Raw genomic sequence first — 21618 nt, forward strand, 5'->3', positions numbered from 1 at the left:
CAACTCAGTTTTCGTGTCTTGTCACCCTCCTCGGGACGCTCTCAAAACTGTACACACAGACAGACCTGCCCGATGGCCAGACTAATGAGAAAGGCAGCAAAATTAGTCATCATCCATCCAGTCGCCTCTCTGGGGAGGAAGATGTTGAATCTTCATTGCAAGTGCTGTAAAATGAAGTGAAAAGATGCAGTTCCTCTTTTGAGGACGGAATACCCGGATTCTCCTCCCTCAGATGTAGACTGAACACACGTTTATTGATCACCCGCTGTGTATCACACATCAGTGCCACCTTCTCGGACCGTCGCGCCCGTCCGCAGAGGCAGCGCACGTGACTCCCATTTCGTGCATAAATACTAAGCCTCAGCTGAATGGAGCAGATGGCCCAAGGTCTCACAGACTGGAAGGGACAGAGCCAAAAAATTAAAGGCAAATCTGAGTGAGTGCAAGTTCACTGCTTCCGTAAGTAAATCTCTGCAGTAGCCACTAGATAGACGTAAGAGGCGAAATAGAATCTTGACTTCCACATCAACATCATGCTGACTCTGCAGCCAGACCCCTGGGTTTAAATTCTGGCTCTGCCACTGAGAGTTGTGTGACCTTCTGCACGCCACTTCACTTCACAGGGTAACTGTAAAGGACTTAATGGGCTAAGGCACGTGACGTGCATTCGGCAATGAGCAGCACGTGGCAGGCGCTCACACCTTCGCTGCGCTGTCAGCGTTCTTCCCAGTACGGTGGAGCTGGAGAATGTTAGTTTCCTGTTGCTGAGATGACAAGTTACCACCAACCTCATGGCTTAAAACAACACATATTTATGATGCTGCAGTTCTGTAGATGAGGAACCCAGCAGACTCACTGGGCTGGGGTCAGGGTGTCAGCAGGGTGTGTTCCTTCTGGAGGCTCTCGGGGTAAATCTATTCCTTCCCCAGCTTCTGCAGGCCACCAACTTCACTTGGCTCATGGTCCCTTCCTCCATCTTCAGAGCCAGCAAGTCCTCATGCTGTCATCTCTAATTGTTTTCTCTTTTCATTCCTTCTTCGATTTACAAGAACCCACCCAGACCATCTACAGTAATCTCCCCCATCTCAAGGTCTGCTGATCAGCAACCTTCCTAGTCCATTTTCTGTGGCTTATAACAGAGGACCTGAAAGTAGATAACTTATTTTAAAGAGGAATTATTTCTTACAGCTCTGGAGACTGAGAAGTCCCAAGGTCAAGGCAGTGCATCTGGTGAGGGACTCTGCAGTCCCGAGGCAGTGCGGGGCATCACATGGCCGGGGGCGGAGTGTGCTAACATGCTTGCTTAGGACGCTCTTCCTCTTCTTAGAAAGCCCCACTTCCACTCCTGTTACATAACCCATGAATTCCTCAACCCATTAATTCATGAGTGGATTAATCCATTCATAAAGGCAGAGCCCTCGCAATCCAATCACCTCTGAAAGGCCCTGCCACATTGGGGATAAAGTTTCCAACACATGGAATTTGGGGAATGCACATTGAAACCACAGCACATTCCATCTACAATTTTAATTTCTCTTGGCTGTGTAACCTAACATATTCACAGGTTCCAGAAATTAGGACATGGATGTCTTGGGTTGGCTGGGGGATGAACAGAGAACATAATAGTAATTATTAGCTCCCTCTCCAAACACAGCCCTTAGGCCCCAGATAAGCTTAATCTACCTATCCAGGAATGGCGCTGTTGGAACAGAGAGAGAAGAGAGAACAGGAACACCTTTGTCAAATACACGTTGGCATCTTCTGGTTCAACTCGGTGCCCCTCCCCCAGCCCTGGCCTGGTGGATGCAGGTCCTTCCCGGTTCTACCAGTCTGATTAGTCACCCCTCCTCCCATAGGAAATCCAAGGCTGGTGAGGGGCTAGGGGGAGGTGGTCCAGGTTATCCACATGGCAAAGAAAAGAACTTTTTCCTGGCAAGTGGACTCAGGTCCTTGCCTCTCTGGAAATGTATTTGGGTTGGTTTGAGAGAGCTTCCAAAAAGCCCTTCCTCCACAACTGCTGTATCCCTAAGTGGCAAAGGCCACTGGCCTCCTTGTGGAGTCCTCATGGCCACACCTGGGTGCTGGCGCCCACCCTGCATCCCTCACGGGTACACCGGGGCCAGTCCCTTGAGCACTCTGGGCCTCTGCTTCTTCATCTTTCACGTGCAGGAAAGACTCTAGTTCACAGTTTGCCTGGGAGCATCCCACTGCAGTAAAAGATCCATCTGAAAGATGTACTATTACCTGTTATTGTCAGTGGGATTAGGAAGAGAAGGCAGGCCCTGCACTGGTTGGGGGGTCCGGCTCTCAGCTCTGTTGGAGATACTATACGGGAGTTATTCCAGGTGATCTTCTAAGCACCTAATGACCTAGGCGCTCGGTCTCGGACCTACAGTGTTAACCTAAGACAAGAATCTCTTCTGGGTATAGTGTTCATCCCAGACCTAGCACAGCCCTGAGGAGAAGGAACCCATCCTGTCTGCTCAGTTGGGATTAGTGTTTGGGATTACTCAATTTGTAGTTTTCCAAAAGTGAGCTTATCTGGTCAAACAAGCAAAGAACTTCTGTGGCCAGGGCCAAGGTGGGCATATCCTCACCATCAGGGTCTCTGGACCACCTCGCTTTTCCTCTTCTCCACACCCCACCCTACCTCACAAACAGTTTTCACAAAACGCCACAGACTTTGCCACATGAGCTGATAAAACCAAGGCATTCTTGACTGCTCGACCATTTTCTTTCCTGGCAAGCCAGCTGGCCTGAACGTCCATTGCCTGATTGATAGGTTTTAACCAGTGGTACAACAGACTTAAAATGTGACGTATACAAGTTATTGCAGCCACTGTGCAAGCAAGGTGAGGTGCACTTTGCAGCCTCTGTTTGGGATCCTCTTGGCTTTGTTCTGCCTCCTCCTGCTTGGATGGTGCAGCCTCTGCTTGAAGAGGTGCTCTGGGAGATTATGAGCCAACATTTATAGACTGCACCTCTCCTGAGATGCTCCTTTGGCATTTTGTAAAACTTTTAAGTGAGAAAGCGTAGGGTACAGTTCTCAGCACAGACTGAAGGAATTTGAGGTGGGAAGAATGCAGATGGTGGTCCGAGGCAGCATCTTGCCAGTCTGCCAGCACAGAAATGGAGAATCTGGGTGTTGGTGGCACCACGTGTGTCTCTGTCTAGGACCTCTTTCTCAATTGTGCATCTGCTGAATGGTCAGTCTTTTAAGTACTTGATCAAGGTTGGCTGTGTGACAAATTGGAGTTTTTCTTATGCTTTAAATAGATTATTTGTTAACATTCAAAAGGTTCTTAAAGGTGGCTAGATGTGCAATAAAACTATCTTACAACTGAGATGCCAGTTGGGGTGAATTTTCAAAGTATTGTCCAATGATGTAGAGTGCACAGGGCATCTTTCCACTTTAAGGCAAGTCATCTAGTTAATTTTTCTTAGTCTCATGTTTGATTCTTCTCCCTCCTTTTCTTCACCTTCTCTCCATCTTTCTACTGGGACTGTCTAAGAACAGCATAGTTAGAAGTAAGAAATTATGTCCAGTTCACTGTAGCCAGCCTCCCAGTTTTTAAATAGGAAGCCAGGGTGTAAAGAGATCTAATTTGCATATCAATTCATTGTCATCAGTAACAAAAGTGGCCCAGGGAGTTTCTAGGCCGCCTCCACCTCTCCTGTGGCCCCCTGAGCTAGGCTTCCCCCGTGCCCATAGGCTATGTGCGTGTGTGTGCCTATGGAGCTCTCTGTCCAACTCACTGTTTGCCATCACCACTGGGAGTCATCCACACAAGAGCAGTGTGTGGCATCAACACACCTGTTTGCAGACCTACCTTGGAGACTTGGAGGATTTCAGAAGTCATCCCTGAGCACAAGATCAGCCAGGCCTGGCGTCCTCCAGCACCTCTTCTCCCTTGCCCCGAGGCGAAGCACTCTCTAGAAGCAGGCTCTGACGGGCCCTACTCTGGATGCCCCTGGATGGGGGCACAGCAGGCAGCATCTCTGGGCCAGCAATTCACAGTGTGGATGTCATAGGAAGAGAAAGGTTACAGCCTGGCATACAGGGTCCTCCCTGTGATTTCCTGCAAGGTGGAAGAAGGTCCTCCAACAGAAGCCAGACCAGTGGCTGTGCAGTCATCAACAGTTGGAGATGTTTAGATGAAAGTGGAGAAAAGTGTTACCTGCTTTCGTTGTTTCATAAAATAGATCCTATATCATTTTGTCTGTTCGGTTCAACCTCTACCTAATAACTGATGATGATCTAAAAATGGTGCCAAATACAGTGCCAAATTCATTATATAGATTATTTGATCTTTACAACAACCCGGTGAATTAGGTACCCTTCTTCTTCCTCCATTTAAATACAATGAAACAGAAGCTTGGGGAGATGAGGGAACAGATTGAGTCCAAGGCAGGTTTAATGAAACCCCATTTTGCCTCCAGTTTTTTTGTGTTTTGTTTTTAAGATTCCAATGAAAAGAGCTGATGAAACTATAGAGTTGTGTTCTTTATTAAAATTTATAGTTTCATTTTTCAGTAGCAATGGGGGTGAGCTAGGACCCTTTTTCCTGCTTTTCTCAGTGATGCCCCATGCCAGCCAACTTCCATGATCCTTCCCCTGCTCACCACAGAGGCAGGTGACCATCCCCAGTTACAGTGCAAAAAGGTGGAGACTGGTGAAGTCTGTGCTGTAAGATGACATTCTGCATGGTGCAAGCTGCAGAGACCAAGAGCAACAGCCTGTCTTGTGTTTTGTGTCTTGTGTTTTGCTGGATATAAGATTCTGAGTTAATAGGTTTTTTTTTTCTTTTTAGCACTTTTAATATGTCATCTTACTAACTTCTGGTCCACTGTTTCTGCAGAGAAGTCAGCTGTTAATCTTACTGGGATCCATGATGAATCATTTTTCTCTTGCTCCATTCAAGATTTTCTCTTAAACTTTCAACATATTTCTGTCATGTGCCTGGGTATAGATTTCCTTACCTTTATCCTACTTGGAGTTTGTTCATTTTCTTGCATGTGTAGATTAATGTCTTTCATCAGATTTGGGAAACTGTCAGCCATTATGTCTTGAAATTTTTTTTTCCAGTCTTTATCTTTGGTACATGCATTACACACTTTACATGTGTGTTAGTGTGCTTAATGATGTGCCATATTTCTATGAGGCTCTGTTCATTTCTCCATTCTTTTTTCTTTCTCTCCTTTAGACTGTAAAATCTCTATCAATATATCTTCAAGTTCACTTATTCTTCTGCCAACTCAAACCAACCGTGGAGCCCTATGGTGAATTTTTCATTTTGGTTCTTTACTTTTCAGCCCCAGAATTTCCATTTTTAAAATCAGGACACAAGTAAATTACATATAGCCCATTAAAACTTGTCAGTTCAATTCAGGTCACATTTATTTATTAAAGTTTTATAGGTATTTTGCAGATTATTTCACTGCAATTACCCTCATTTAAAATTGTTTTTGTATGGTGAACTGTCTAGGCTAATTTTTATTTCCATCACTTTCCTACTGAAAGTTAAATTTTAAAATGCTGCCATTTGCCATTTGCCATTTGTCTGGTAGATGTCTATCACATGCTAGGCAGTATGATTTTCTTAAAATTGCCAGTGGCCTCTGTCCTATTTACTGGCACTTACTGTGTTGATTTATGAATGTTGAAGGAAATAAATTTACTTTGTAAAATAATTTCCAATTTTTTAAATACTTTCAGCCTTTTGTTGACATTCTTTATTTGATGAAACATTGTAATTATACTTTTAATCCTTTAGGCATGATTTTTTAGATTGTTATCCTATTTATAATAGCTGCTTTCATGTCTTTGTCCACTAAGTCTAACATCTGGGCCCTCTTACGCACAGTTTCTGTTGTGTGCTGTCTGCTTTTTCCCGTGTACGGATTCCATGTTCTTGTTCTCTTGCACATATCATAGCTTTCTCTTAACAACAGGACACTGTAGATGTTACAGCACTTCTGGGTGCTGATCCTCCTTACCCACTGCACATCACCCCTTCCCCCCTGGCTTCTCATTTGTGTTTATTTCCTTATTGATTTAGCAAGAATAATTCAGTGAAGTCTATTCCCCTGCGGTACACCTCTGCTGTCACTCCTCAGAGGCCACAGCCTTGAGCTATGAGTGACATTCCTATTTTTCCTTTGTTAAACTACAGAATTCTTCCAGACAGCTCCCTTTCACTGCCTCTTTGCCTGATCTCTGTTAAGTTTCTGGCTGCTGTGTCTCTGTTGTTTTCACTTCCAGCTGTTAGCCTCCACCAATCTTCAATTGTTTGCGCTATTATTTTTTGCCCTGGAGCATAAATTGTCCCCACAGTCTGCTCTGATTGTGGTTGGGCCCTTTCATAGGAGTGCTCTTTCAGGCAGTCCCTGAGGCCTGCTCTGACCCCAGCAGGACTCCTTCTGGCTGTCCCTTTCCCTGCCCTCTCTGCTAAGCTTTCAGCTGGTCTACTTTGCCATCATGGAGCTACTGCCTACTCTTAATTGCTCATCAACAAAATTTCTCTTGTTTCTGACAGTGCCTTAGGCTTGAACTTTCCCATACTCTGTTCCAAATAATTAGTTATCCTTAGGGAAAGTTACAGAGCCCTTTGTTCTTGTGACCTATCTCTCCCTGCTCTGGAGGTGGTGCAGGGACAGTGGCCTGCTTTTCTGTGAATGACACCTCTGGTCTACAAGAAGGGTGCTGTGTGAGCATAGGAGCAACTGGTCTTCTCTCCTTGCCTTTTCCAGCATAAAACCTCCACCCAGTGAGTGAGATGGGCTGAGTGGGACCTAGTACTCTCAGAATGCTATGCCTGGTGTAGAGCTTCCACTCCATGAGTAAAGGCTGGGCTGAGGAAGGGACGCCTCTGCTTCTTGGCCTAGAATAGAAATTCTGCCACAGAGCTGGCAGGGGTGGGAGCTGTGAATTGTCAATGTTGGTAGTCTCCCCCTCCCTGGGAGAAACCATAACCCTGTGTGTTTGGAGCTGTGGAAAGAGGGAGCCCCATCTTCTTGGCCATACCCGCCCAGGGTAGAGCTTCCTTTATGCTGAGCTTCAGAGGAGGGGATTTGTACCAGGAAAGGGAGTAGGTTGTGGGTTGTAGCTCACATGCCACGGATTCTTGCTGTTCTTGCTGATGTTTGATAAATCTTCTGGAGAAAAACTATTTCTTCATGTATGTACTTAGGACAATTTCCAGAGACTTTAAGTGGTTGGTTTTTATCATTTTATCTGTTGTGGTTGTTTCACTGGAAAGAGGGCCCACGGATATCCTTATTTTAAAAGTACTTCCCTCGTGTCCCCTAAAATTGTATGAAAATGTTCAGGCCTCTTTTGCTGGTTTAGAATTCAAACATGTACTAGGGATGGTCTTTAACATGCTACTTACTAGCACAGCAATCTGGCAAGGACCATCACATGTAGACTGACATCAGATGCAGTCCCTAGGAAATACCCCAAATAGGAGAGATTTCTATTTCTGGCAGTTAGGCAGACTAGATTGCTGGAAGGACCCTCCCACTGGGAAAAACCCTGAAATGTATAGTAAGGTTTTTAAAAATATATTTTATGACATCAGTAGTCAATTAGCAAAAAATACTCATAAATCAATGACTAAGTGAAAGAGGAAACTCAGAGAAGCGGCAGCATATTGAATGTGGCTTTCCCCTTAAGGATATTTGGTGAACTGAATAAATTCGAGTATCTGTTCACACAGCCTTCCCAACCATAAAGAATACAAGAAAGTCCAAGGCTTCTGTGCAGTATCTAATAGGAGACCCTCCCCATATGAGCTTGAAACCCCAAAAGGCTAAACTCTCAGTGTAAAGATGAACAAAAAATGTTCCCCCCTTAGAAAACTACAAGGAAAACTGCCTATCTCAAAACATAGTGCTAGGTAGGGCCAGGGGAATTTCCCTCTGACAATTCATAGCAGTAAACCATCCCTCACGTGAGTTTACAACCCAATTTGATTGTGTCTGAGTGGCCAAAAATCCTAAGCCATGAAGTTAAAGTATCCCCAGCTTGTAGTTTCCTCCAGCACCTTGTAGAATCAAATGTTAAGTCGTTCTTGAAAGAACCCATCTTCAACCCAGACCTCAAATTATTCCTAGAAATAAAGTTCCAAGATAGTTAAGTTCACAACCAAAAAAAACCCCACAAAATATACAAGCAAACCAAGCACCAAGAGTGAGAAACAGCAGGGACATTATTAGACACCACCATTATTAGACCTCAGATATTAGCATTATTAGCATACAACAGAAAGGAAGTATAGCTAATACGTTTACATATTAAAAGAATTTGAAAAGTGAAAAAGTAACTGATTATGAAAAATGATCCAGCATGTTGATAACATTCTAGAAATGAAAAAATATAACCAAAATGTAAAATTTGGAGATGTAAGTTCAACAGAACATTACATACAATTGAAAGACAATGTGGTGAGCTGGAACACAGATTTTGGAGATGATGCCCAACTGAGAAACAGAACATGAGAGGTTAAGTGACATGGACTAGATCTAACTGAGGTCTAGCTAAATTCCTAGTGGAAAGGAGAAAGAGGATGGGGGAAAGTCAATATAAGAGCAGCTAATAACCAAGAACTTTCCAGAACTGATAAAAGGTAGAAACAAAAATCCACATATTCAGGGATCCAGATGAATTCCAAGCAGGGAAAATAAAAATCAATCTAAACTTGGAAGCACCACAGTAATAAATGCAGAACACCAAAGACAAGGAGAAGATCTTTAAAACAGAGAGAAAAACCACCTCCAAGGAACACAAACATCTCAGTGCCTAACATCTCAACAGTAATAATGGAAGTCGGAAGGCCATAAAATGTGCTTAGAAAAACCTGTCAATCTCGAATATCCAGGAAAGAAATATTTCATGAACTAGGATAAAGACGTAATTTTCACACAAACTAAAGCTAAAAGACTTTTTCACCAATAGACCCTCACAAAATAAAGCTGTATTGGATATAACTTCATACTAAAGGATAAATAACCCAGATGAAAGAGGAATAATAAGCAAAGGAAGTGGTAAATATGTGGGCAAATCTAAATGTGTGCTGTAAAGAATAATAAGTGCTGAATAAAAAACTGAAATCAAGCTACAAGTAAAATGCATGAATATCCCGCACCTTGGTTCAGAGGGGGCTCTTCTGCCTTAAAGTATGCTCAGATCCTTGAATTGTTCTGGCAAAGGGCAAAGATAAGTAACTTTGCTTTTCATAAGTTAAAGATAACTTAGTTTTTATGACCATATACAAGAGAGTAGAAATACTATGCATGACTTCCAAAGTAGTAGAGAGGGGAAATGATATTGAAAGACAAACCTAGCTGGCTTGGTGGCTCACACCTGTAATCCCAGCACTTTGGGAGGCCAAGGCGGGTGGATCATGAGGTCAAGAGATCAAGGCCATCCTGGCCAACATGATGAAACCCCATCTCTAATAAAAATACAAAAATTAGCCAGGCATGATTGCAGGCACCTGTAGTCCCAGTTACTCGGGAGGCTGAGGCAGAAGAATCACTTGAACCTGGGAGGCGGAGGTTGCAGTGAGCCGAGATCATGCCACTGCACTCCAGCCTGGGCGACAGAGCAAGCCTCTGTCTCAAAGGACAGCAAGAAAGGAGAGGAAAAAAATGTAATATTAGCAGAACAAATAGGACAAAATCTAAATGCCCTTACTAAAAGACTTAAATTATAAGGCTGTGTTGTTTTTAAACCTGTCTATATATTAGAGATGTAGCCAAAATATAAACAGATAAGTAAAAAGATGGCAAAAGATATCCAGTGCAAAAACCCAAAAAAGCTGGTGCTTTCTTACACCAAACATCATACAAAACAGACTTCAGGGAAAAATTAGAAACAAAAGCTTGCCCCAAAAAGGTTTATTTCACCAGAAGATAGGATCATTTCCAAATCTATGCAAGTAGTAACCTCTTGCATAGAAATATACCTTCAAGATACATTTCCAAAAATAAGCATGTTTACATGGAGTTGGAGTGACAGACGTTCACATGCTTCTTCAAGTAACTGACAGATCAGGCAGACCAAGAAATGTCTTACATTGAAATGTTTTCCATTTTGAAAGTTTATTGAAGATATTATGAATAACTTTATACCAGTGTATAGTTGAAAACAAAATACAGCAATTTCTAGAAAGCAGCAACTTAATAAAACGGATTCAGAAACGAAAAGTTCAGTCATCCTATTTATTAGGGAAATTTAATCGTTATTTCAAAATACTCCCATGAAGAAATAGAAAGTCCAGAACATTTAACTGGCAAGTGCTACCGCACACTTAAATGACAATTAATTTTAATATTACAGAGTCTGTTCCAGAGAACAGAGAAATAGGAACCCTCTCCCAGTCATTGTATGACGTTAGCAAAACCTTGGTAGCAAAACTAAAGACAGTACAAGAAGGAAAAATAAAGGCCCATCTTACTCATGCACATAGGTTTAAAAAAAAAAAACTAAGCAAGATATTGTCCAATAATGAAGCCAAAGAATGATTGCCAACTTCGTTATGTATAAATCTGGCTGGGCAGGCCTCCCATTCACAGATTTCCCCACCATCCAGCAGTGAGTGTATTTGCTATATTGGCAAAACAGTGCTATGATGATTTTTTTTTAACCACCAAATCTGTCAAAATTGCCACAAGTACAATTCCATATGTCCTTCACCCAAAGCCACAAGCACGGCTCCTCAGCTCCGTCCAATGAGATGATGACAGAAGGATTTCCAGTCTTCTTGGCTCTCACTCACCTCGTGTCTTTTCTCCCCTCTTCTCTGTCTTCCTTTTGTTTTTCAGTGGCTGCTTCAACCCCAAACTCCACTGCTGGTGCAGCCATGAACTCCTTGACCTCTCTTGGGACTCTGCAAGGACTGGCTGGAGCCACTGTTGGACTGAATAATATTAATGCACTAGCAGGTACCATCAACAGTGAGTATTTGCTGCTCTGGTGGACAGCCTTCCCCCAAATTCTCCACAGAAAGTGGTCAGCCAGAAATGACCCGAAAAAGGATATGCCACGGGGAGAACTAAAACTTGGGATGGAGGAGCACATGCTTTGATAGGCAAAAGCTGCCTATACTCATTTTGCCTCAGAAAACCCTCGACCACTCTCCACCCCCAGATTCTCTTCAGTGTGTAGCACCGCGCGTGTGCTCATCCATGGGCTTCTGTGGCTGGCAGCTATTTTCAGGTTTCCAGAAGTTTGGTTTGGTTTGCTTTGGTTTCAGTCGGTTCTGTCCTGTGAGGCAGGGTGTTACAGTGGGAAAAGTTAATGGACTGGAAGGCTGGAAGCCTGAACCCAGCTCTGCTGCCAGGCAGCTGTGGGAAGTCAGGCAGGTGCTGCTCCCTCTCTGGGCTCGGGAGTCTCCATTTGAGAATGGAAAGTTCTGGATCAGATGATTCTTAAAGGTAGCCTCCAGCTCCAAAGTCCAAAGATTCATGACAATTAAATACGGGAGAAAATTAGGCCTTGGAAAGAAGCAAATGAAACAGGGGAGAGGAGTCACTGCCAGAACTGACATGATCAGAATCTTTATTAAGCACCCACAGGTATGGGTCACTCTACATCAGGGACCATCCAGAGGGACATTGTTTAGCTGTGGCAGGTTGAAGTAGGCTGGAAGCAAATCACTTAGAAAATTGTACTTGGTTCCAAAACATACGGATGGACTCACCAGAGAATTCCTGGTTCTGTCCTCCGCAGCCAACCCGTTCCTGTCATTCTCGGTCGATGGGGGAACGGTGTGCCGGCCAGAGGATAAGTCATGTTTTAGACTCCTGCTCGGTATGGGTTCCTGCACTGGGGAAACTGATCCTCAGCCCACAGAGGGGACACGTAATTTCCCTGTCCCTCCGTTTCGGACTCCCTGGTTGCCTGAGAGTAGCCAAGCCCAGCAGATCCACGACAGCCAACAGAGCTGCTGATACTGGAGCCCAGTTAGCTACCATGCAGCCCGGACACCCCGGCACCTGCCCGTTCTCATTTTTAATAAAGGAGTCCTTGACAGTTGTTGCCCTATTTTAAGCCATGGTTCAATAAGTGGACTGTTTTGAAAGGGTGACCAGGCAGTATAATTTTTTAAAGCAATATAATCCCAGTAATTTCATACTGTAAAAGCTCAGAATACCTTGCACTGGACTTGGTAGAAAATGAACCTAAAATTTATCCAAATAAAAATTAACTTTTATAATCCTGATAAAATAGATCATTTTTAGAATTAGGACATTTTCCAGGTTTTAGTACATCCTTGTATCCAGAAGCTCTAGGAGAAGCAAAAGCGTGGACCGAGCTTTAGCTGACCATACCTCCCAAATGGGATGGCTCGTGATTAGCGTGGAGCCCGTGAACTGGTAGCCGCGCGGCGGCCGCAATGTTTTATTCCAGTTAGAACCACCTCCAGCTTTGACTTTTCCAGCAGCCAAGTAGGAGCCTCACTGCCTTGACCCCCGTTTCCGGTACAGCTCCTCGCTCTGACCTTGTCCTTCACCTAGGTCGAGGACGCGTGTGCTCGCACACATCCCCTCATGCTGCTTCTCTTGCCCCAGGACCTAGTTCCCCTAAAACAAGGACTTTGATTTGACCGCCTGCCTGTCCTTGGTCTGCAGAGTAACAGGCCAGTGGGAATGGTTGTCCTCCTCAGCACGTGCTCATGACTGGTGTGTGTGTCCTCTCGTCCGTGTCCCGCCCTGTCCACGCTGCTCTGCTCTGCATTGCTGAGATTTTGCCATCGTTCTCGTCAGGGACTGCAGAGGGGCTGTGTTGAATGGCAGAGAAACCATGAGTAGTTCTTGTGTGGGGTCTTGTGTGATACACATTTTGCTTCTGGCAAGGACAACAAGTTTAAATTGTTTTGCTTTTTAAAATTCTTTGCTATTGGGTTAATATCAGTCTGTACAGTTCATAGAAAATGAAGAATGTCATTTCACATAACCCCTACTAGAGAGTATGAACCAAGAAAATATTTAATTAAACCAAAACCAGGCACAAATGAAAATACATTCCTTGTGCCTGGAAAGTGTTACTAATGCAGAGCTGTTTTACAATCTCCAGCACTGACCTAGAGCTAATATTTGCTGCTTGTCGCAAAATATCAACAGAAAACCTTCCAAGACAGAGTATCCTCTTTCAGACCATTCCTTCTCAACAGAGATGATTATGCTACCGGTTCCACTGGATAATTCCTAAAGAAAGTCGTCAAGCAGTGGTTACCTGGACAGAGTCAGCTTCTCAAATAGTTGACGGCAGCTTCCGTAGCACCGCTGTTAATCCCACCTCACTGCAGCAGCCGTTATCTGTTTCCATATGGAGAGTATTCAGGTTCTCTGAATAAAGCCAACTCTTTCCCACTGACGCAGCAGCCAGCCAGAAAGCAGGTAGATGACTCACCAGAGCCTACATTTTACCCTCTTTCCTGCTCAAGAGCCCAACACCTCTCCCAAAAAATGAAGCTTTTGGTCAGTAGACAAGTAGCTAAATTATACTGTTTGGAGTTGGATGTCCTTTTTATTCCCTTATACATTAATGAATCGAAGGGCTAAAAAACAGTACAATATCCTAAAAATATAAGAATCATCAAGATCAGAAGAAGGAACACATGTGATTCACCATCAGAGTGTTCACCTCTGGATTTTTTCAGGGTTCCCTGAGCATGTTTTATATATTAACATCTGAACTAAGGTGAAGAACATACTTTTTCCACCCAAGAGTCTGTATCTGATTTTATGTGTTTCAGTGTATGTCAAGTGGCATCTTTATTTTTCCTTGTTTTATTGCATAATTAGAATGGTTTCCAAATGGCTTACCATATAGTGCTTAAAATTATGATTGTTTTAAGAAAACCAGCTGCAGATGCCTGGTGAAAAGCGTCTATGAAAATATTTTCCGTGAGAAGATGCTCCGGGCATATTTTTGTGGCTTGGCACTACTTGCATTGTGAAATTACTGTTTTAATCTGTATTCCTAGTATTTATAGTTTCCACAGCCCCACACAATGTGTGTGCCCTTAATAACACAGGCAGGTGTACAAGTGACACCTCCATCTACCCTAGTTCTAGAGATTTTATATTTAGCTTCTCATTTATCAGCTTGTAGCTTAGAAGGATAATCCGTCATCTATACAGAGGAAAACTTACCCCAGTGAAGTGGTTACAAATCTATGAGAATATTAAGACCTTCTCCCTTTTTCTTTGATTTGGGATAAAGCCTAGCAGGGCAGCTTGCAGTCAGTGTAGTCTGCTGTGGCACTTGGCTTGTGATTCTCCTTTTCAGTGTCATCTCCTTAGTCCCCCCAACAAAAAACATTCATGCTCATGTTTATGGGTTAGTCCTTCTGTGCCATGTTAACAAATTCAGCATCTCCCAGCTCCTGGGTCTCTACCGTAGACTGAGGGCCTCTGGAGAGGAATGAGGCAGAAGGCACTCAGTTGTCAGGCTGCATGCCGGCCCTCCCGGGCCAGGTGCAGAGGCCGCCCTGCCGAGCACTGCCACACCAGTCACTGGCTTCCAGCCTTCCTCGTCTAAATAGCATGCATGGGGATGGAGATGATAATAAAAAATGAGAGGAAACGGCTGATCCATTGGGCCATTTCAAGGAAAAGCCCTATTCTTTTCAGTGGAAGCATTTTATTCAACGTAACTTTCTTCACAGCTCTGCTTCTGTTATCCAGAGCTTTTAGAGGAAATCAAGTACCCACAGCCGGGTTGACAAACACTGTCTGTGATAGAATTAACCTAGAATAACATCAGGTGACTCACAGGAACTGTTCTCAGAGGTGGAATGCTGCCTCTGATTGTTCTTCAAATCCTACCATGTTTTCAGCTACTTTTCTACCCGGGACCTAGGAACCACCCTCCCAGATTTTCCATGATAGTTGTAGTTTAAAATATTCTCAGTGTGCTGGTACTTATTAGAACTTTTTTGTTCACATGGATGTTTATACCATGGAGGAGGCAAGCCCCTGGCTGAATAGGCCAAACCCTCCCCGTGTCCCCTGACTCGTCCCCCTTGAGCATCTGCATCCCTTGCTCATGGTACCGCCTCTGCCACCCCCCACCTTCCCCAGGAAAATAGGGCCGGCCACAGCTGTCTCCTACATGCACAGCACCAGCAGAAGTAAAAACGACCCTTCCGGAAAGCAGATTAGCTCTGAGGTGTAGTCCAGAGACACAGCCAGCCTTTGTGAAGTGGAGCCAGGAAAGAAGGATATGGCTGGAACATCACTGGCTGGAGCTCCAAGCTTCACAATACCCTCTGAAACATCCATCCAGTATTTCAAGAGCAGGAGCTGCATTTTGCTTCTGCCCTGTAAGAGAAAAACATTTTTGGCAAAAGAGAGAGTTGGATAATTTTTCTGACCTGGAAATTAAAAACCAGCTGTGTACAGAGAAGGGAGTTGGGTCCCAGTGACCACTGCCATAAAATGCCTCGTGTGTATCTGGCGCTCTGGAGAAGCCAAGTCATGGAGGCTGCAAATCGCAGGAAGGAGCCCCTGTGAGTCTCACATGACAGGGCCTGAAAACTCCCACCCTCAGCAGACAAGGCATCATGGCGGTGCAATGCTCCCCACCCCTCCATGGGAACCTGGAGGTGTCCATCAGGGAGGAGCTGCTGTCTTCAGCCCGTCCTCGTCTGGCAGCAAGGCCCGCGTGGCTTCGCAGGCTGCAAGTCACTCCCAGAACCTCATGCCTTGAGATCCAAGCAGAGCGGCGAGTCGCCACTCTTCTCCTGCCAGAATTTCCTCCACACAGGCATCTGCGTTTCTAAAGGACTGTGCCCAGAGCTCGATCATCTATAATCCACAGCACCTGTTAACAGCCTGGCCAAAGTGAGACCAACAGAATTTATCAGCGGCGTCCGGCCCTTCCCGAGTTACTGTACATACCCCTCTCACCTACCTCAAAAACACGGAAGTTCCTTTGCATCACACAAATAAATAGTGGGAGATGAGGATGAAATAAGACCACTGGAGGAAGACAGAAATGACTCTCCAGTCCTCTGGGGGCCACAGTAACAGGGACAGAGGGCAAGCACAGTGGCAGGGAAGTGGCTGAGATTTGCTGGTGTCCGAGGGATCATTTAGAGTAATTAGGACAGTCTGCATCCAAGCTCTTTGGACAGCTTTTACTTGCATGACCCAATGAAAACATTAATGAAAATCTCAATGATTTTCTTAATAGATAGACCCCTTCATAATAAGAAACAAAAGTAGACACAGCAGGGCCTCAGCTGGCAACACCTCTGAGCTGAGCCTGCACTCGGGAGGCTGCTCCTTCATTCTCCCGCCATTCACACTCACCTCGCCACCCCTGCTCGGTGTCTGTTCTGAGAAGCACAGGAATACCTGAGGTGAGGCACAATGACAGTCCTCCACTGTTAAGCCATGGCCTAATTCATATCTTACACGTGTCCTTTTAATTGAAGAGGCGAAGTTGGCCAAGTAGAAGCACAAGTGGAGTAAAGAGAACATTCCCCACCTGCTCCGTTAGGGCAGCAGCATGCTGGACGTGTGGAGGTCACTCTGCTGCCGGACTCCCTGGTGTTTCCAGGCAGCCTTACCTTAGCTGTCCTCCATTGTCATTAGACTCCTTACCTATTTTTTCAGTTAGCCATTCTTGCTGTTTTCATATATCCAATCTATAGCCCTACTTTCACTGAGATTTTCATGAATGTTTTCAGTAAGTAGTTCTCAGAAACAGATCTTTTCTTAAAGAATTGTGATCATAAAGGGACCCAGAGGCAATTGTGATGTCCCCTCTTCCATTTCCTGAGTTGATAGGAAAGTTAGCACTCCATAAAGTGTTGCTGGCTTTGACTCAGTATTCAGGGAAAATGTGACAGTCAGCAACCCCAGTAGAGCCAAAGAGCAGCCAGGATACAAGGGGAGAAATCGAGTCTACTGGCCACCATCCCGTTCCCATCAGGTGATAGCCAAGGTCCAGCCTGTAGACACGCCTCTGTCTCCGGCTGACTGAAAAACATGACCTGGAGCTCTTTCAGTGGCCGAAACCCCCGTCGCCACTTGGGCATGGGTGCACGCACAGAATAACTATTTGCTGCTGAAAACTGAACCACTTTGATACTGAATGAGTAGCTTCAGCTCTCTGCAACTGTGGGAAAGGTCCACATTTCTTCTGTGCCTCAATTCTTCATCAGCCAGGCTACTGACTCCTAAGGTCGTAGTCCCTGGCATCATCATTCAGCTGTTTAGAAAGCCCGTTTTCCCACACTGTAACTCCTGGAACTGCAGGTCCAGAACTTGTCCTCTCCACCATTTCCTCATCACACGGCCTAAAGGAAAAAAGTTTTATTTCATCCTTTCCTCCTCAGCCCTGCAAGCCATCCCATAGTTCCTTAAAAAGCCCAATAAATGGATTTCAGTGTATGTATTTTACAGGCCTCTGCTACTAAGGTTTTTTTTTAACATGCTCCTAAGCTCCCAGAAGCAAAAGGCTTTTACTTCCAAAAGATAACAACGGTACTTGCCAGTAGCACGCTGCATGGCATTGAGCTGTCTCGTCTCACTCGTGCCACAGTGCATTTGGATCACTGGCCTAGGGAGTGAGGGTTCTCATGGCTTAGGTCATTTTCCCCCATTGTCATGATTTATTTCTTCATGGTTTTATTTTTAGTTTCCTGTCGGTGTAACTGTGTGCTAGCTGCATGTACTTGCTGTTGTATTGTGTCAAATGATTCTCTAACTTCCTTTGGAAAGCACTAATGAATAAGTGCTGTTTCTCTTCTCTATTGTTGGGTTTTTTGTAAAGTTGCTCAAATGCTCTCAGGTATGGCGGCTCTGAATGGAGGACTTGGCGCCACAGGCTTGACGAATGGCACGGCTGGCACCATGGACGCCCTCACCCAGGCCTACTCAGGAATTCAGCAGTACGCAGCCGCCGCGCTGCCCACTCTGTACAGCCAGAGCCTGCTGCAGCAGCAGAGCGCTGCGGGCAGCCAGAAGGAAGGTAGGTGCCACCTTGGCCCCAGGCAGGGCCCAGCCCAACTGGCAGCACTGGCCTCTAGAGCACGGTTAGAAGGTATCAAACTGAACCCATGTCATAACAGAAAGCAGCTGTTGTATGTGTGATTCGTGTTTAACAAAAAAAACCTGAAAGCTGGGCATGGTGGCATACACCTGTAGTCCTAGCTACTTGGGAGGTTGAGATGGGAAGATCGCTTGAGCCCAGGAGCTGAGGCTGCAGTGAGCCATGGTCATGCCTGTGATAGCCACTGCATTCCAGTCAGGGAACACAGACCCCTCTCTCTCAAACAACAGCAAAATCCTACTTATTTCAGTCTTTCTCACTTGGTCTTATAGTTACCTTCTAATTTAATTTTTTATCCATCTCTTTAGATGAAGTTCTTGTCCATTGTATATTTATATACCAGTCTGGCTTTGTAGATAAATGGTTTTAATTTTTTCCCCCAGCTACATCTTCTGAAGGGTTATGGCATTTCTGCAGATCTAAGTCCAGGAAAGTTGACCACCTTTTTTGCAATCCCCAAATATCCTCTCACTGCTCACCCCCCTCCCATAATTAAGTTCTATAAACTATTAATTTCCCATCAACTACTTAATATTTGCTGCCTATAAAAAATTCCCAGCGACTTCCCTTTCCCAAGTCAGCACAGACCATCACCTTTTCCCGACACACAAACTACTTGTTGGTGGAAGGGGATGGATGGCCACTGGCTTCTGTAGGGTGAAACACTCTGTCCTGTGTTTGCTAGGGTTTTCGAGTCCACACATCCTGCGAGTGTGTGGCTGCCTCTCAGGAGGTGATGGTTTTCAGGTGAATGATAAAGTGCACGGTTAGGATTGCCTTGGTCTTTGTTTAATTGGGGGTCTTCAGGGAAAGCAAGTAAGTGATCGATTGCCTTGCTTCTCTGCCAGTAAAGCAAAATAAACTCCAGGAAGTTAATGCTAAGAATAAATTAAAGCTAATTATGAAATGGTTCATGAGTAAGACCAAATAGGATCATTGGTCATTCTTCCTTTTGATTCCTTCTTCCTTAATTGAAGCTCCTTTAGAGCAAAATCTGCTAAATGATTTTTTTTTCTGACTTGGTTAAATATGGAATAAAAAGCCAGAATAGAGAAGCACTAAGGGAGATTTTTTTAAGTTTCTTTCCCTTCTCTTTTACCCTCACCCCATAGTTCCAAACTGCTTTGTCTGAAGTGGGTTTTAAGAGAACACAGCTTAAAAGATACATTTTTTTTTTTTTGAAAAAGGAAAGAAAAGGTTTTTTATTTGTATGAATAACATGGAGATCACTTTTAAAATGAAAAATATATGAAAGTCCAAGTTACTTTTCATTATGTCAACTTTGTCTTTACTCTTAGCTGTGACTATTATTATAGGCTTTTGAAACATGCACAGGTGTTCAGACAGCTGTGGTTCCCCAGGCTTGTGAAAGAGCCCCTACATCATAAACATCACTTGTCTTCCCCAGGAAAGGCCTGTGTGTGTTCCTTTGTCTATGGTCTGAGTACCATGGTGACAAATGAAGGCAGAGAGCAGGACCCTGTAGGACGATGATATCCTCACACAGAGGCCAGAAGGCCAGTTCCCCACATGGTGGCCACCTCTCCATTACAGAGCAGGACCTTCCAGTAAACTATGGAGCGGTTTAGGGATAAAGTCTGGGCCCTGAAACAACATGTTTCCGAGGTTTCACCTGAGCTCACTGCCCTCAACTTTCTCGCCTTGAGTTTTAGGGGTTACTGCTTAGCGCAGTAATTCCCCTTCTGAGATTAAGGTAAAATTGCCCAAAATAACCACTGTCCACCTCTGATTTAAGTGTGTGCGTTTTCAGTAGCATGCTTTCGGGTTTTTTATTTGTTCAGTGTTTCTTTGGAATCATCTCCCACCTTCTCATACCTCTCTTCTGATCCCCTTCTCTCCCAGTTAATACGTGCTCAAGAAATTTAAACCATCTTCATATTACGTTAAGTAAAACATAAATTTAAAAGCAAATAATGTCAGGCAGAGCAAAAAAATAATAACAATGATGAATTCCAGATTTTCTACTCCACAGTTCTGTCCGAGGTTGCAAGACCTGGTGTGTTTTTCCCCAGACAGGAAGTGAGCCTCTGACGGCCCCGCCTCTGTCCATTACCTGCAGGAGGCGAGTCCCGTGAGGAATGGGGACGCTGGTGTACTCGTACAGCTTTGTCCCTACAAACGTCCCCAGTGCTTTATGCCAGACCAAGTGCCCTGTGAGAAAGATAAAACATGAACACCCCAACAACCAGGACCAGTAGTGAGTGTAACAGAGAATCTAACAAGTGACAGTAACGTGCACCGGGAGAAATCTGATGAAGGGGTGACTTGTGAACAGGTGTTTCCCACTTCTAAAGGAAGAGCGATGACACACAGGTAGAATCCCATTTTTAAAAAAGGTGTTTTGTGTTTTCCTCTTCATCTCAGCCACCTTAGTTGCATACAAGGGAGGTTTTCCGTATGAAATTTTTTTTCCCATTTTAAGATTAAAAACTCAGGGCATATACAAAACCAAACTGTTTCTTGGTGATGGAAAAATTGGGGGATCTATTTCAAGAGATGCTGCTGACATTTTTTCTTGGGAAGATCAGAAGCAAAAGGACAAAACCTACTTGTGTGTGTTTACTGGTCTCTTTGTTGGGCACAGACACATCCAGCACGAGCAACGTTCTAAAAGCCAGGATTACTCAGGCATACCCAGTCATCTGTCATGTGCACTGAAACTCTATTTTCTCCCCGGCTTCATTTTCTCCCCAGCTTCAGGAGGTGAGGCGTACTTCACAGTTCCAACTGGGGCCCAATAACCCTCATTCATGCATTTCGATCTTTTGTGCAGTAGGAACGTGAAAGCTGGTAGCACCAAATCTAACCAGCAAACATATCACCGAGGATGTGCACACACAGCAGCACTCGAACATCCCTTTCCAGTATTAGGGTTTTGCATCTTTTCATGTTAAATTTTGATTCTCTTAAAACCAGAAAACATCTGGGGACCTAAGGCCCCCCTACAATTGTGTCCCTTTAAAATAGACTCCTTCCCATGCTCTAGAATATGGATATGTCCAAGGAAATGGAAGCAGTATGGAAAGTTAGAGTAGTCATGAAGACACACTTTTAAATGAGAAAGGAATACTTCATTTCTGTGGCTTCCATAGTTTGCCTCAAGAAGTTTTCTTTGTGAAAAGTCCCAATCATTAGGATACTTTCTTGTGATGTATCTTGTGGAGGCAGGGGAAGAAGCTTGGTCTGACATTTTTACAAAATTCTTTTTATCCCCATTTTCGTTTTCTTCATGCCACACACAGACACCCTTCCCACATTTAGGTACCCCAGTGCAGCTATCCCCTGGGGTTGCCTAGTTGGGCAGGCAGGCCCATTCCTCTCCTGCAAAGGCCAGTTGAGGATTCCCAACCCACTGCAGCAGTCGCCCCACCAGTTCTGTGAGCACCCCTCCTTGGAAGACTCCATGCCTGGAATGCCTAAGAAACAGTCAGCTCTCATGTCCCTCAGCTCATATTTATCCCATTTTGTGCTGCTTTTAACTTTCAAATGGTGCTCATATGGGTGGGGGAGAGTCAGGAGAGGAA

At 44.5% G+C, this 21618-nt stretch overlaps 1 protein-coding gene across 18 annotated transcripts in view; it reads left to right on the forward strand.

Annotated features, from left to right (window-relative positions):
• CELF2 (CUGBP Elav-like family member 2) overlaps positions 1-21618 on the forward strand; it is an 866203-nt gene that overhangs the window by 833164 nt on the left and 11421 nt on the right. For 11 of the 18 annotated variants that reach the window (XM_050802681.1, XM_050802670.1, XM_050802672.1 and 8 more), the window contains 2 exons: positions 10828-10947; positions 17795-17992. In XM_050802681.1, the coding sequence (XP_050658638.1) occupies positions 10828-10947; positions 17795-17992 (318 nt within the window). Of the gene's footprint in view, positions 1-10827; positions 10960-17794; positions 17993-21618 lie in introns of all 18 variants that reach the window. The other 7 variants (XM_050802671.1, XM_050802669.1, XM_050802667.1 and 4 more) reach the window with 3 other exon arrangements.

The sequence above is a fragment of the Macaca thibetana genome, chromosome 9 (genome assembly GCF_024542745.1).
Source record: "Macaca thibetana thibetana isolate TM-01 chromosome 9, ASM2454274v1, whole genome shotgun sequence".
Taxonomy (NCBI): Eukaryota; Metazoa; Chordata; class Mammalia; order Primates; family Cercopithecidae; genus Macaca; species Macaca thibetana.